The following is a 15,922-nucleotide window of genomic DNA, read 5'->3' on the forward strand; positions in this document are numbered from 1 at the left end:
TTGGTATGTTGTGAGTGGGTTGGTGTCTGTGGATGTTTTGGGATATGTGTGAATATCTGTGTCTGGGCATGGCAGATTTCCCCGTTTCACTAGCTGCAGTAATTTTTTAGTCCAATTGAAGAGCAATTTGTCCACATCTGCAGCAGGTTGCACTTGGAGGCCAGCTAGGGTGACTAGATAGCAAGTGTGAAAAATTGGGATGGGGTGAGGGATAATAGGAGCTTATATAAAAAAAAAGTCCCAAATATCAGGACTGTCCCTAGAAAAAATAAGGACATCTGGTCACCCTAAGGCCAGCAGGGTTGGTGGGCAGGCCATGGCTCATCAGTCCTTCCGCCCCCAGAGACCTGGCAGGGGTGGTCGACTCACTCAGGATGGGCTCAAGCAGCCGCTTATCAATTCCCAGTGCTGCGGAGTTCTCCCAGACGGACGACGGGGGGAGGAACAGTAGGGCAGCATTATTTATAGTTTGGGTCGTGACCCAGTACTAAGTCATGGCATGTAAGGCACTGGGTCGCCTTGCTCAGCACCCAGGGACCCTAACGGCTCTGGTCAGCACCGCCAACCGGGATGTTAAAAGTCCCATCGGCGGTGTGGCCCAGCTCTCATACTGCGCTGCGCCCCAGAAGCGGTCAGCAGCAGGTCCGGCTTCTAGGCAGGGGGGCCACAGGGCTCCACGCGCTGCCCCTGCCCCAAGCACCGGCTCCGCACTCCTATTAGCTTGCGCACCTCTGCCTGGGAGCCAGACCTGCTGCTGGCTGCTTCCGGGGCGCAGCGCAGTCTGTGGTGCCAGGACAGACGGGAAGCCTGCCTCTGCACCCCGGCTGTGCCGCTGACTGGGAGCCGACAGAGATAAGTCCGCATCCCAAGCCCCAGCCACCCCCACCCAGAACCCCTTCCTGCACCTCAAACCCCTCATCCCCAGCCCCATTCGAGCCTGCACACCCAACTCTGACCCCCTCCCACACCCCAACCCTCTGTCCCAGCCCAGAGCCCCCTCCCACACCCTGAATCTCTCATTCCCGGTCGCAGCCCTCACCCCCGCACCAGCCCTGAGCGCCTCCCACATCCCAAACCCCTCATCCCCAGCTCCATTGGGTCATGGGCATTAACAATTTTCTTCACTGGGTCCCTAGAAAAAAAGTTTCAAAATCACTGCAGCAGGGGGACCCAAGCCTTCCTGCTCCAGTGAGTCCCTGCCCAGGGCCCAAAGGGGAGAGGTGTGCAGTGTCTCAGCCTTCTCTTCCTGGCGCACCGGACCAGCCTCTCCTGGGGCACTTTCTGCTCCCTGCTCTCTTCGGTTTCCAACCTGCGAGGTCCCGGTCAGCTTCAGCAGCTCAGCCCCTCTAACTAAGCATTGCCCAATGCTCTCCCCAGTGTCCCTGGGTCAGGCCCCTGCCCTGCCAGCTGGGCCTTAACCCTCTCCAGTGGCCCACTTGGTCCCAGAAGCTGCACTTGGCTTCCAGCCTTTGGACAGCCTCCCCAGGCCTCTCCTCCCTGCTGGCCTGGCAGTGCCCCCCTTCAAGCACATCCTCCCACTTGGGGCTTGCTCCACAGTGTGCCAGGGTCCCCTTGGCCCAGACTGGCTCTTTCCCTCCCTAGGCCCCCACAAAGCCCATCAGACTCCCCAACTCCCACCCCCTCCCAGCCCCCCTTCCCTTCCTTCCTTCCATGCCCACCCCACACCACCAGCTCCCTTCCCTTCCTTCCATGCCCACCCCACACCACCAGCTCCCTTCCCTTCCTTCCGTGCCCCCAGCCCCCTCTTCCCTTCCTTCCATGCCCGCCCCACATCCCTAGCCCCCTTCCCTTCCTTCCATGCCCCCAGCCCCTCTTCCCTTCCTTCCATGCCCACCCCACGCCCCCAGCCCCCCTTCCCTTCCTTCCATGCCCACCCCACATCCCTAGCCCCCTTTCCTTCCTTCCATGCCCCCAGCCCCCTCTTCCCTTCCTTCCATGCCCCCAGCCCCCTCTTCCCTTCCTTCCATGCCCACCCCACACCCCCAGCCCCCCTTCCTTCCGTGCCCGCCCCACACCCCAAGCCCCCTTCTGTCCTTCCATGCCCCCAGCCCCCTCTTCCCTTCCTTCCATGCCCACCCCACGCCCCCAGCCCCCTTCCTTCCAGGCCCACCCCACACCCCCAGCCCCCTCTTCCCTTCCTTCCATGCCCCCAGCCCCCTCTTCCCTTCCTTCCATGCCCACCCCACGCCCCCTTCCCTTCCTTCCATGCCCACCCCACGCCCCCAGCCCCCCTTCCCTTCCTTCCATGCCCACCCCACATCCCTAGCCCCCTTTCCTTCCTTCCATGCCCCCAGCCCCCTCTTCCCTTCCTTCCATGCCCACCCCACGCCCCCAGCCCCCTTCCCTTCCTTCCGTGCCCGCCCCACACCCCAAGCCCCCTTCTGTCCTTCCATGCCCCCAGCCCCCTCTTCCCTTCCTTCCATGCCCACCCCACGCCCCCAGCCCCCTTCCTTCCAGGCCCACCCCACACCCCCAGCCCCCTCTTCCCTTCCTTCCATGCCCCCAGCCCCCTTCCTTCCAGGCCCACCCCACACCCCCAGCCCCCTCTTCCCTTCCTTCCATGCCCCCAGCCCCCTCTTCCCTTCCTTCCATGCCCACCCCACGCCCCCTTCCCTTCCTTCCATGCCCACCCCACGCCCCCAGCCCCCCTTCCCTTCCTTCCATGCCCACCCCACATCCCTAGCCCCCTTTCCTTCCTTCCATGCCCCCAGCCCCCTCTTCCCTTCCTTCCATGCCCACCCCACACCCCCAGCCCCCTCTTCCCTTCCTTCCATGCCCACCCCAGACCCCTCCCTTCCTTCCATGCCCACCCCACGCCCGGCCTTGGGGGGCACGCGGGGTAACAGCGCCAGCCAGGCAGCCTCTCTGGGTGCGCGGGGCCCCTGGCTCTTACAGGCCCCGGGCCCGTTGCCCAGGGTGGGGCAGGATCGGGCCCTCAGAGAGCCGAACCCGCCTGGGGCCGGCCCCGAACCCCGGTCCCCGCGCTGAGCTCCTGGTACAGAAACACACACACCCCCCGCCGCCCGGGAGATGGTTTGCTTCGCGCGCAACCCTCCCCCCCCGCACTAGAGGAGGTGGTACGTTCCCGTGGTACAGCCTCACTCCCGACGGCCGTGGGCGGCCGGGGCAGGAGCTGCTGGCGAGCGGGGCGCGCGCGGGTGGGAGCCGCGAGCTGCAGCGGGCAGAGCCCCGCGTCCGCCTGGCGCCAGGCCCCGGCCCGGGGGGCATGACTCTGTTCGGCGGCGAGGCGGGCGGCTGGAGGTGTAAGTAAGGCCCGGCCCGGCCCGGCCCCCCCCCCGCTTTGTCCCGCGCCCCCCCGGCTGCGTGCGCGGGGACAGGCCCGGCCCAGGCCCGGGTCGGGGATGGCTCCGCCGGCGCGTGGCGGGAGCGTAGCTCGGATTCACCCCGGCGGGCTGGCCTGGGTGGTGGCGAGGGCGGCGTGAGCACCGGGCTGGAGCCGCTGGCAGCCGGCGCACCCTGCGGCTGGGGGTGGGCGGTGACACCGGGCCGGGAGACGCTGGTAGCCCGTTGGGCCGCCAGGCCGGGGGGGGGGCTTCACTCCCCTGCAGCAGGAAATCTTTCCTAGGCAAAATGGCTCAGGTTTCCTCCTGAGCCGAGGAAATTCACTCTCAGCATTGGGCTCTTGGTTCAAAACGAGCATGAGCTGCCCTTCATCTGGGGCTGTGCCAGGGCAGCCGCGTAGGAGCCTTGGCCCCTCTGCCTCCAGGTGTGCCCGGATTAGTTGAAGTCCCAGGGCAAAATGCCCACAAAGGAATCAGAGGAGGCACTGTCAGATTGAGGCCCCAAAAAAGGAGGCTTGAGGACGGAGGGAAGCAAATGTATCTGAAAAAGATGGTGGGGCGATTGTGGGAATTGCAGAGCAGTGAGTCTTACTTCTGTAACTGGTTAAAATCCTAATTAAAATAGAATGGTAAAGCATCTAAATTAACATGAGATAATAGGGCTAAATCTGCATGGCTTCTGCAAAGGCCTGTCATGCCTCTGCATCCTCTTAGAATTCCACAAAAAGGAGAACAGCTGACAGGGTTTATTTGGAGTTTTAAAAAGCTTTTGACAAAGTCCTACATGACAGGCAGCTAAGGAAATTGGAGTCCAAAATAAGGAATTAGCATGGATCAAAAACTGGCTAAGTGACAGAAAAACAAGGAGCAGGATTATTTGGCAAAAGGTTAACAAGGTTCTGTACTATGACCACAGTTTTTAATATTTTTATCAATTATCTGAAAAAGGAGGTGAGGTAGCAACATTTTGCAGGTGACACAGGATCATTTTAGATTAGTTAACACTAGAGAAGACCATGAGGAACTTCAGAGGGACCCAGTTAAGCTAGGTCAATGGGCAGCATGATGGGAAATGATATTCCATGTTGAGAAATGCAAGGCAATGCACATGGGAAGAAATGATTTGAACTACTCCTACACCTTGGTGTGTTCTAAATTAACTGCAATGACTCAAGAAAAAGGTCCCGGATGTCACTCAGTGAAAGTTGGCAGCTGTAGTCGAAACCCCAAATATTAGGGGGCTTAAAGAACTGAATGGGTAATAATAAAAATATTATAATGCCATTTTATAAATCAGTGGTCTGGCTTCACCAGCAATACTGTATTCACTTCTCGCCACTTCATCACTAGAAGGATATAGCAATAATTGATGGGGTTCAAAGATGGGTGACAAAAATAATTGATGAGGGAAGACTTCTGTATGTGGCAAGACTGAAGAGATGGGATCTGTTTAGGTTAGGGAGGGGCTGTGAGGAAGTATACAAAGCATTGAGGAATACAAAATAATGAGTGGTCTAGAGAAGGGAGATCAAGAACTCCTGTTCACCCTCTCTGATTACTAGAACAAAGAGATGGTCAAATTGAAAGACAGCAAATGTAAAACTGTTAAAAGGAAATTCATTATACAAAGCATAATTCAGCTGTGGAACTTGCTACCACAAGATATTGATGAAGCCAAGGGTCTAAGACAGAATGGACATTTATATATATAATGAGGACATCTGTAGCTCCTTCAGAAAGGATATTAACACCAATATTTTTAGATGAAATGTGAACACTCCTTCAGGGTACAAGCCAACTATGAAAGGATTTTGGGAAGACCCTTCCCCTAGGGGCAGGTTATTCCATTATTGTCCATTAGGGAATTTCTTGCACATCCTTCTGAAGCATGTGGTGCTGGCCACTGTCAGATGATGGATCTCTGAGGCCCTGATCTGGTGTGGGAATTCCTATGTTCTGTTGATTGATGGTCTGTTGGAGTTTGCAGGCTGTTTGATAGTAGCTTAGGCTGAAGCCCTATCTGAGCTAGCATAAAACAATGTTAGTGACACTGTATTGCAGAGGCACTTGAACTACAGTGATGGAGGGTCATAGAATCATAGAATATCAGGGTTGGAAGAGACCTCAGGAGGTCATCTAGTCCCACCCCCCGCTCAAAGAAGGACCAACCCCAACTAAATCATCCCAGCCAGGGCTTTGTCAAGCAGGCCTTAAAAACCTCTAAGGATAGAGATTCCGCCACCTCCCTAGGTAACCCATTCCAGTGCTTCACCTCCCTCCTAGTGAAATAATTTTTCCTAATATCCAACCTCGACCTCCCACACTTCAACTTGAGACCATTGCTCCTTGTTCTGTCATCTGCCACCACTGAGAACAGTCTAGATCCATCCTCTTTGGAACCCTTCTTCAGGCTGCTATCAAATCCCCCCTCACTCTTCTGCAGACTAAATAATCCCAGTTCCCTCAGCCTCTTCCCATAAATCATGTGCCCCAGTCCTCTGATCATTTTCGTTGCCCTCCACTGTCCTCTCTCCAATTTGTCCACATCCTTTCTGTAGTGGGGGCCCCAAAACTGGATGCAGTACTCCAGATGTGGTCTCATCAGTGCTGAATAGACGGGAATAATAATAGTCACGTAAGTACCTTAGAGAACATGGTTTGTTGTCTTGCTGGTTCTTACAAAAGCTCATCAAGACTGCATTTGACAGAACCATTTTGTAGTGTCATCGCACTGTACACCCTACAGCCATGGTTGTACCAGCACATTGTGGGGCTCCTGAGACACCTCCTCCATAGTGACCAGCTGGAAGCTGGAGTTTTGGGATAAATCCTAAATGTAAGGCACTGCCTTGTTGTGGGATGGAGTTAGCACTGGCTGAAGTAGTGCAGCTACATGACTTGCGGCTTCCCAACCACACTGGGGAGAAGTTGTTGTAGGCTATACAGATTCAACTGGACCTAAGCTAAAGACCTCATCCTTCCCCTCACTTACAACCTGGGCTTGCAAAATGATGGGGACAGTTTCTGTGTCTGCACTCTGTGTTCTTTCCATATGATGGTTTGTGCAAAACCTTTTCACTTGATAGTATTTGACGTTCCGGTGCAGGCTTGTCTAGGTCCACCCTAAGTAAAACCCCTCCCTATCAACTAAAGGGAGAAATCACGAAGTCCAGGCTCCAGTTGATTACCGGGGACAACAAAGGAGAAAACAGGAATGGGAGTGAGGTCAGAGTTTGAAAATCAGGGAACCAGAGTGGGACACCAAGCAGAGAATCTTGGACAGTGCCCACCTTCCCTCAAAGGTGTCCAAGGAATCAGAGGACACGGCCCAGAAGAATTCTGCATGAAGATATGAGCTACAAGGGACTGGAAATGGGCCCCACCATAGCAGATCACCCCCCACTGCACACGCACACACACACACTCTCCCCCTGTGTAACGTCCTTCTTCTGGAGTGATGGATGGAAACTGACCAATACCAAGAGGAAGAGAGCCACGGATGAGGTATGTGTAGATTAGGAGGGACAAGGAAAAGTGCAGCCAGAAGAAGGGCTGCAGCCTGACACCCTGCATAGATGTGCACCAGCATCGTCATCTTGCTGCAGAAGGGACAAGTGTCCAGGGAGTTCGTGGACTGTGCCAGGAACATGCCAATAATCGTGGCTCCATGGAGGAGCCCCTAAGTAATAACCTGGGTGTGAGTGGTGTGCAGGCTGATCCACCAGGATTCCTTGCCCTCCTGAGGTGGTAACAGGTCCCACCACCTGGTGTTGAGGCAGAATACAAGAGTGAGGAAGTGGATGTTATGAAGCATGAGCAGCAAAACCATGCCACTTGTTGTGGGTGGGGTCCTGATCTTGGCAGGGAGTTCCAAAGGCTGGCTTCTATTATAATTATTTAGTTAAAGATCCAGCAGGCTCCAGCATGCTTCTTGTGGCACTGCACCCTCACATACCCCAGAAATGTAGGCTGTGCTCTCACAAAACGGGCTCTGAAGATCAGTAGCATGGCAGCCCTGGGGTGCATTGTGCTCAAGAGTGCCAAGCCAGGTAGGCCTAGTTTGGGGTTCGTTCTTCCTTTCACAGATGGATTGGAGAAGCTATTTTAATTGGCAAGGCATCGGCAGTGAAAAGTGCCCCGCCTTCCATTCCTTCTCCAGCAAGTGGAGTGGCATGCTCCTAGCTGAACTGCAGCATCACCAGGGCCAGGTGAGAGGGAGAGGATCTTGGTCTCTGTCCCTTCTTGGGAGGCAGTGATGCTCAGATGGGTCAGGACTGGAGACTTCTTAGGCTCTAGTCACTGCATGGAGCCAGGTTTCGCTCCCAAATCTGTCCAAGCTCTGGGGGTGGATAGCTGTGCCCATCCACTGGCCTTGCACTGGGTGGATGTTGCTAGCACCTCAGCTAGGGTCTGGCCTTGTAGGGGACTCCCTGCCCAGCAGGGGGAAAGCCTGGCAGCAATTAAGTTTGAAAGCCCCAGTGTGGTCAGGGAGTCAGTTAACTGTGATTGCACAGGCCTGTGGGGAAGCTGCAGGGTGGAGGTTTCGCTCCACGTGGGGTCAGCCAGAGATGGAAGGTAAGCAGAGAAATCACTGAAGGCTCCAAGAGGAAGAAAACATGGTTTCCTGGGTTCCCCCTATGGGTCTCTAGAGAGGGAGCTCTCAGCTTGGATCTCCTTGGGGGTTTCTTGTCTTCAGTATTTTACCCTCGTATTGCACACCCCTCGTACAAATCCAGGAAGTCAAAGGCCCGCCACATCCCTTCAGTCTCTCCCGCTTGCACCCCAAGTCACCCATTAGATCCGCAGGACCATCCACCCTTTGCCTCTGTAAATCTGCCTCCCACTTCTGCTGCTCTGTGTGGCTCCTCAGTATCCTGATCATCTCCAAACCTGACTGTTACCCACCCCACGGCCCTCAGTGCCCCACATCACCTCAGTACCTGCGTGCCACCCACCTCATGGCCCCACCCCTATCACCTCAGTACTTCGCTACTACCCCCCCGATAGCCTCATCCCTGTCACCTCAGTATCTGACTGCCACCTGCCGCATGGCATCTCAATGCCCCCCAATCACCACAGTACCTGACTGTCACCCACCCTATGACCGTCTGTGCCCCCCAATCACCTCATACCTGATGGCCACTTGCCCCATGGCTCTTCAGTGCCCCCCATCACCTCAGTACCTGAGTGCCACCCGCCTCATGGCCCTACTCCATCACCTCAGTACTTCACTACTACCCTCCCGATAGCCCCATCCCCATCACTTCACTGCCAGACTGCCACCCCATGGCCCTCTGTGCCCCCCAATTACCTCAGTATCTGACTGCCATTCACCCCATTACTCTCTATGCCCCCCAATCACCTCAGTACCTGACTGCCATCCACCCCATGACCCTCTGTGTCCCCCAATTACCTCAGTAGCTGACTGCAACCTGCCCCATGATCCTCGGTACCTGATGGCCACCTGCCCCATGGCCCTCAGTGCCCCCATCACCTCAGTACCTGACTCCACCCGCTCCATGGCCTCACTCCCATCACCTCAGTATCTGACAGCCACCCACCCCATGACCCTCAGTGCCCCCTGTCACCACAGTACCTGACTCCACCTGCTCCATGGCCTCACTCCCATCACCTCAGTATCTGACAGCCACCCACCCCATGACCCTCAGTGCCCCCTGTCACCTCAGTACCTGACTCCACCTGCCCCATGGCCACACCCCCATCACCTCAGTACCTGACTGCCCTCCACCCCATGGCTCCTCAGTGCCCCCCAATTACCTCAGTATCTGACTGTTGCCTGCCCCATGGCCCTACCTCCGTCGCCTCATACCTGACTCGACCTACCCCATGGCCCTACATCCGTCACCTGAGTATCACCTGTCCCATAGCTCCTCAGCTCCATGGTTTTTTGCCAGCAAAGCAGGAGAGGTTTGTTCGCGGAAAGAACATTGTAGTGTGTGCAGTTTTGTTGATGAAATCTGACTTTTGTTAACAAAAGTCTGTAGTGTAGATAGGGCCTTAGTGTTGCTAATGTGCCTGCATGGAAGTGTTACCATGAAATCCCAAATCACTCCCATTGTCCACCTCAATGCCAGCGGAAGTCACACCAGACAGTCCTTGGCTTATCCACTAGTCGCTTGTTATGTTGGTGAGATTTTGTTTGTGCGCGTGATATGGACACTTCCCCACTGGGAACTAGACACACAACCCAGAGACCAATGAGTAGCCTCAGCAGTTTAGTCTCCACCAAGCTATGCTGCAGTTCAAATAGGCAACAATAGTTTTTGGAAGTCTGGACAACTAGAGCATTATCTGGTCAACAGGATACAGTAAAAGTTGTACTAATCTTCAAAAAAGGAAGCAGGGCTGATCCTGGCAATTCCTGCCTTGGAAGTCTAATTTCTAACCCTAGTAAAATAATAGAACAAATATTAAAACAAAAAGAAAGCACTCTTTAGAGGATAAAGGCACTATGAGCAATAACGAGAACAGGTTTAAAAAGACGAGTTCAAGCCAAAAAAATCTTGCTCATGCTTTTCGACAAAATTAGATATAGTTAGGTTAGTAAAGTATTTGCCACAGTGACTCACAAAAATCATATTCTTAAAATAGATTCAGATTAGCTTTGATATGGATATTACATGGGCTAAAAATTGATTAAAACCTAAACAAAGGGTATTGAAAAGGAGCAGTTTAAATTGCAGGCAGAGAGGTGGGGATCCAGGTGGATAGGGGTCGGAAGAAGGTAAACGTCATGTTAGTGAAATGTGCCAGAGTCTACCAGTTAATGGGATAGAGTAAGATACTATTCAACATACGAGTAGTTGAATCTGGCCTTAAATTTGCAGATGACACTAAATTGCGATAATTGCCTACAGCAGAGAGGCTAGAAATAATACCGGTGAATTGAGAGAAACTGGAAAGATGAGCAGAAAATAAAATGAGATTCCTCTTGGAATAAAGTGCACATGATTCGGGGACAATATCGTCCAATTTACAGATTTTTCAAGGGAAGAGTGAAACCTGGAGGGCAGTGATGCTGAAAGAGACTGACGGGTGACAGTAGAGGGCAAATTAGACATGGATGTGCAGTGTGATGTGGCAACAATGCTCTTTTGGACAGAGACATCACATTGTGGACAAGGAATGAATAGTCCCGATCTGCGTGACGCACCTGGAATAGGGTGTTCAGTTCTGGACCCCTCGTTCCCAGAAGAGAGAGTGAAACTGGAAGGGGTTCAGAGAAGAGCAGCAGAATGATGAGACAGACTGGTCATAGAGGAGCTGAATAGATAGCATGGCTAAGGTGGGGACATGACAACAGCCTGCAAATATGGAGCCTGTAAACGCCAAGGAGGAGGAAGAATTATTGGCTGGTACAAGGTGGTGAGGGTAGGAGCAGTAGGATGGAGTGATAATGTGTAGTACAGGTTTCCTAGTGCTGGAAGAAACCTATTGCTTGAGGACAATTCAAGCTAGATGGGACAAAGCCCTGGAGGATATACTCTAGGGGACAATCCTGCACTGGCAGGGAAAGGGGCTAGATGACCCAGGAAACAGGCCTGAACCAAACCTTGGATCCAGATCCCTGTTTCCACATCTGGCCCTTCCTCTCTCATGCGCTGAGCCTAGCACCCAGAACTTTGCCTTTGAATCTCATATCTTGGGGCCATCTGTGTTTCTTCTTATTCTGAGGCATAAAGACCAATCCCCTGAGACACCCAGCCCCCACCCCAACACTTTACTGTATTGCCTTGCTGCTGTTATGTATGTTGCCTAGAGGCCCAGAGGCGCTATTGCTGTCCAGACACAGTGAGACGCAGTCCTTGCCCCAAAGAGCATACAGTCTAAATAGACAAGGTAGAGGGGCTGTGACTTTGCAAAGGTGACAGAGATCTGGGAATAGAACCTAATTCTCCTGAATCCCAAGCCAGTGCTCTACCCATTGGACCACACTACCTGCCAGCATAGCCTTGCTGGAGTGAGAGTCTGGGAGCAGCATCACTGCAAGGCAGTGGCAATGTGAAAGGTCTCCCAAGTATGCAGGCACATGAGTGGGGGTATCTTGGGATGGTTTCCCTTTCCCACCCTGTTCCTTTTTAGCTGTGCCAGGCCATCTCTGCAGAGTCTGTCGCAGCTGAGGGATCTGTTGTTTGCCTGGGAACACCTATTAGCATTTCATGAATATTAATTCAGCTGGTACTTGGGCTCTGGGAGAAGCGTTCCAGAAGATGGGGCCCGGGGATTACTGCAAACAAGAGGAGACAGTGTTCATTGCACAGGTGATGATGTGCAGACGTGTAACAGGTGCAAATGAAGGGCCATGGAGAGAGGAGGGGCTGTCGGAGCAGCCCAGACCCTTCCAAGGCACTGGCAACTAACGTACTAGTGGAGTCCTAAAGGTTACTAGAGACTCACTTCGAGATAAAGAACTGGTAGCTACAGGAAGTGCAGCTGCTTGGCTGGGGCCCTGCCTGGAATTCCACAGCTCCCAATGTCCTGTCCCAGCACATACTGGGTGTTGTGTGGGCCCATCTCAGCCATTCCTGAATCCTGCTCTGGATCTCTGCGGAGCGTTACACGTGGACTCTGCAAGGGACAGAGTAATGGTGGAGCCAGCATGATCTGCGGTTGCATGGCGGACCGTCACTACTCTCTGGATTCAGCAGCAAAGATACTCAGGTGATGAGTGCAGTCGGTACCAAGATAGATTTCCAATCCGGGTGCTGGGATGTGCAAACGTGGATGGAAAGCAGGAGCTGTGCTGATGGGAATGGTGAGCTCTTAGTCTGGGCTTTTGCTCCTACTGCATGTAACTCCCACAGGTCTGTATGTGCAAAGCATGCCCCTGGGAAGGCTCCTTCACTCATTCTCTCTACCGTGGGAAGGCAGAGGAGCTTTCACCTCCATCCCCCATGCTATTTCCTGCCAGCTCTGAGCCTCTGTACTCCTGACACTGAGCCCTGAGACTCCCCAGCACTGACTGCGGCTGGCACATGAGGTAGGTGGACAGTGATGGTCCATGGCAGCTTTGACTGTGGTGGTGGGATCGGTGGATAATGGTCTTGCTTGAAAGGTTGTTGCATCCTCTTCAAGCTGCACTGGACCCTAGTTCCCCCTTTGGCAGGACCATTACTATAGAGGCTTTCCTTCTACTGGGCTGGGAGAACATTAGTGTCCTGCACTGAAAGGCAGCAGGCAGCAGCTGTTTGTGACATCCAGCTGAGTGACATCTTGCCAGACTGGCTTGGCCTTGTATTCTTTTGCAAATTTTGTTTTCAGACAGCCTTCTGGGCCCAGTCAGCACAGTTCACACTCAGCTGTAGGCAGACCAGGCAGGGGTGGTTTGTTCAGCTAGTGACACTGGAAGCAGACAGGGTTAATGCACCATGTTCTCTACCTGGGCTGACTCATGCAGTTCTTAAGCCAGGTCAAAACATTCTCTGTCCTGATCCAACACAACTTCATTGAACCTGGGCTCAAGGCCTGTGTGGTTGGGGCCATATTATTATTGGTACTGCAGCAACATCTAGAATCTCCAGCCGAGATCTGGTCCCCATTGTGCTGGCCTCTGTACATATACACGGTCCTTGGGAGCCAAAAAATCTCACCGCCTTATAGGTGAGACCGCATTATATCGGGTTTGGTCCAGTATGGCGTACCGGACTGGACCGGCTTCCCTGGTGGTGAGTTAAAGGGCCTGGCGCGCCAGCTGCTGTGGGGAGCCCCGGGCCATTTAAATCACCGCTGGAGCTGTGGCAGTGGGGCTCAGGCGGTGATTTAAAGGGCCCGGTGCTCCACACGATTTCGGATATAACGCGGTAAAGCAGCGTGGTTCAGGTGGCGCTTTGAAGGGCCCGGGGCTCCTCGCTGCTTTACCGCGTTCTATCCGAATTCATGTTCTGTCAGGTTGTGTTCCATCTGGGTAGAGGTGTACTAACAAAGAGACTGTCCCTGCCCCCAAGAGCTTACAGGCTAACTAGACAGGAGAGGAAGCAGTTTGCTGAAGGTGACACAATAGGTCAGTGGTAGAGGCCTCCTAAGTCTCAAACTCATACCTTATCTACTGATCCATGCTGGTGCTAATGAATACGAGGCTTGAATCCATGACCCTGAGATTAAGAGTTTTATGCTCTCCCAGTGAAGCCACCAAGTAAGGATGGCATCAGTCGCAAGAAATCATTTGATGCCCTGGCAATGGGCCCAGCAGCACTGCTTCTAGTGGAGCAGATGGGGCAGGCTCCTCCCATCTGTTTGTTCACCTCGAGCAAAGAGAAGAGGGCAGGATTCCTGTGCCCACCTGTAATGGACTTCGAATGGAGCTCCTGCCATGAGAAGAACCAGGACTGGATGTCAGTGAGTTACAAGGCCAAGCACAGACCCTCACATGATTGTTTGCCTGCAGCAATAGAGGAACCTTAACTGTGGTGCTGGGACTGTGTAACTTCTGCCATTAGAAGCTGGGAATCACCATCTGCTGATAGTGTCTGCAGAGAGGCTGCCTCACACAGGAGTCGCCTAGGGTGCCTCAGTCTTTTGAAGGCCCTTTCTAAAGCAGGCCACCAGCCTGGGCCATGTCTGGCAGTGGCCAGGGTACCTCCTGGGGTAAGAAGAAAGGACTGAAATGAAGCTCTCGGAGTAAGTGCAAAGAAAGTGCATTTGTGCCAATGGGAACATATGGCCCTGGAGTACACTGAAACGGAGACACGAGTAATTGATTCCCAGGGGCAACATTCCTGATGGTGAGATTGCCTTGTCTTTCACTGTTCACCCACCAGGCTTTTTGTAAACTCTGGAGACTCCAGAAACACAGCAGCTGCAAGCCCAGTGTGCTAAAGTTTAGCGACCTGCTAATGCTTACTCCCCATAGCTGTGTCAGTGACCATGGTGTACGGGCTAGTGCCTCTACCCTGGGAGGTTACAGAGACCACACCGGCAGGGGCACTGGCTCAGCCAGCATGCAGACCAGTCACAGTTTGCCATAGCTGCACCCCCTGCTCTGAAGCAGAGGTGAAGGGGCAGGCAGCTCCTCAGAGGGTAAGTACTTTTACCATCATAGCAGGGCTTTTGTGTGGCTAACAGTACCCCGGCCTGGAGATGGCTTAATAACAAACGTTCCTCAAAGTCCCTGAATAGAGTCCATCAGCACAACACAAAGCTTCTGCTTCAGTCAGGCTTGGAGTGCTTCTTTTGTCCAATCTGCTCTGCACCAAGCATCCACCCCTGGCCAAAACTCAGCTTTCTTCAACTGTCCCTCTCTTTAGCCTATAGTGGTCAGCAGGCAAAGCCCCTCTGCTGCTCTCCTGGCCACTGCTGGGTAGTCTCCTTCAGGACCTCCTGCCTTCTGCAGCTTCTGCCCTTTCTTCCCCAGCAGCTCCTTCACCTCCCTTGGGTGAGAGAGATCAGTGGGTAACCAGCCTTCTCCTGCTGCTGCCGCGCTTTATAAGACCCAGGTTCCTTCCCTTAAGCCCAGTTGGGCAGGAAGGAATCAGTCACAGGTACTCTGGACCCCTCTCTCTCTCTTCCCTCCCTCCCCACCCACTTCTTAAAGGGGCCAGTCAGCCTGTGACAGCCAGCAGCTGTGGTAACAATGCGAATAATTACCTTGTGCCCTAAGGCTGTTTAAACCCCTGGGACAGAAACACCTCCCAGCCTCACCTCCTGTGAACTTCACCCCTGGAGGGCCATCTTTGAAACAACACTTGTACAAAGTATAATGCATATTTGTACCTGCCTCTGGAAATTTCCATTACATGCATCTGACGAAGTGGGTATTCACCCCCGTAAGCTTATGCTTCAATACATCTGTTAATCTTTAAGGTGCCACAGGGCTCATTGTTGCTTTTTACTTGTACAAAGTGCTGCATATCCATCTCTGCTGATCTTGGGTTCTGATCCTCTCCGCTTCAGCCAGAAATGGTAAGCAGGGGGAGGCTGGGCTGCCGCTTTGTTCAAAAGACCTTCAGAGAAAGCCCAGCACTGTGCTGGAAGAGGTGCTGGCTTGTCAGTGGGTAGGACTCGGGAGGCATGTGGGTGACAGGTAGGGTAACCATGTGTCCCGTTTTGGCCAGGACCGTCCCTTTTTTAAGCCCTGTCCTGACGGTCCTGACTTTTTTGGCAACAGTGGGCATTTGTCCTGTTCGCTCTTGTCAGCTTGATGAGTTGGCAGGAGCAAACAGAACAAATTCTCACTTTCCAAAAAAATAGTGGGGTGTGGAGGAACGTGCTGGGACAAGCAGCGATGCCAGCCCCGCAGGGCTTAAGTGAAGACATGCAGGTCTTGGGCAGGGGGAAGGCAGGGCTCGGGCGAGTCGTGATGCCAACCCCAGCCTTGCGCAAGCAGTGATGCCAGCCCCACATGGGGGGCTCAGGTGAGTGGCTCGGGCTAGCCCTGTACTGGGGAGGGAGGGGGGAGGTTTGCGCTAGCCCCCTGTAGTGTCCCGTTTTCCCTTTAGGAAATGTGGTCATCCTGGACAGGGGTTGCAGTTGGCTCTCGGTTTCCTCTTCACATGCTGTCCTTACTGCTTGTGTTGTCTGTCCAACCTCTAGCACAATGGGGTCCAGTTCCTGGACTGGGGTTCCTAGTTACTACCATAATA

At 53.7% G+C, this 15,922-nt stretch overlaps 1 protein-coding gene across 1 annotated transcript in view; it reads left to right on the forward strand.

Annotated features, from left to right (window-relative positions):
• The first annotated feature begins 3,182 nt into the window (after positions 1 to 3,182).
• The window catches only part of LOC115660187 (heterogeneous nuclear ribonucleoprotein C-like 2), a 46,053-nt gene continuing 33,313 nt past the window's right edge, over positions 3,183 to 15,922 (forward strand). Inside the window, exon 1 of the mRNA XM_030581270.1 lies at positions 3,183 to 3,284. Coding sequence (XP_030437130.1) covers positions 3,248 to 3,284 — 37 coding nt within the window. The 5' untranslated portion in view covers positions 3,183 to 3,247. The remainder of the gene's footprint in view (positions 3,285 to 15,922) is intronic.

The sequence above is a fragment of the Gopherus evgoodei genome, chromosome 12 (genome assembly GCF_007399415.2).
Source record: "Gopherus evgoodei ecotype Sinaloan lineage chromosome 12, rGopEvg1_v1.p, whole genome shotgun sequence".
In the NCBI taxonomy this organism is placed as follows: domain Eukaryota; kingdom Metazoa; phylum Chordata; order Testudines; family Testudinidae; genus Gopherus; species Gopherus evgoodei.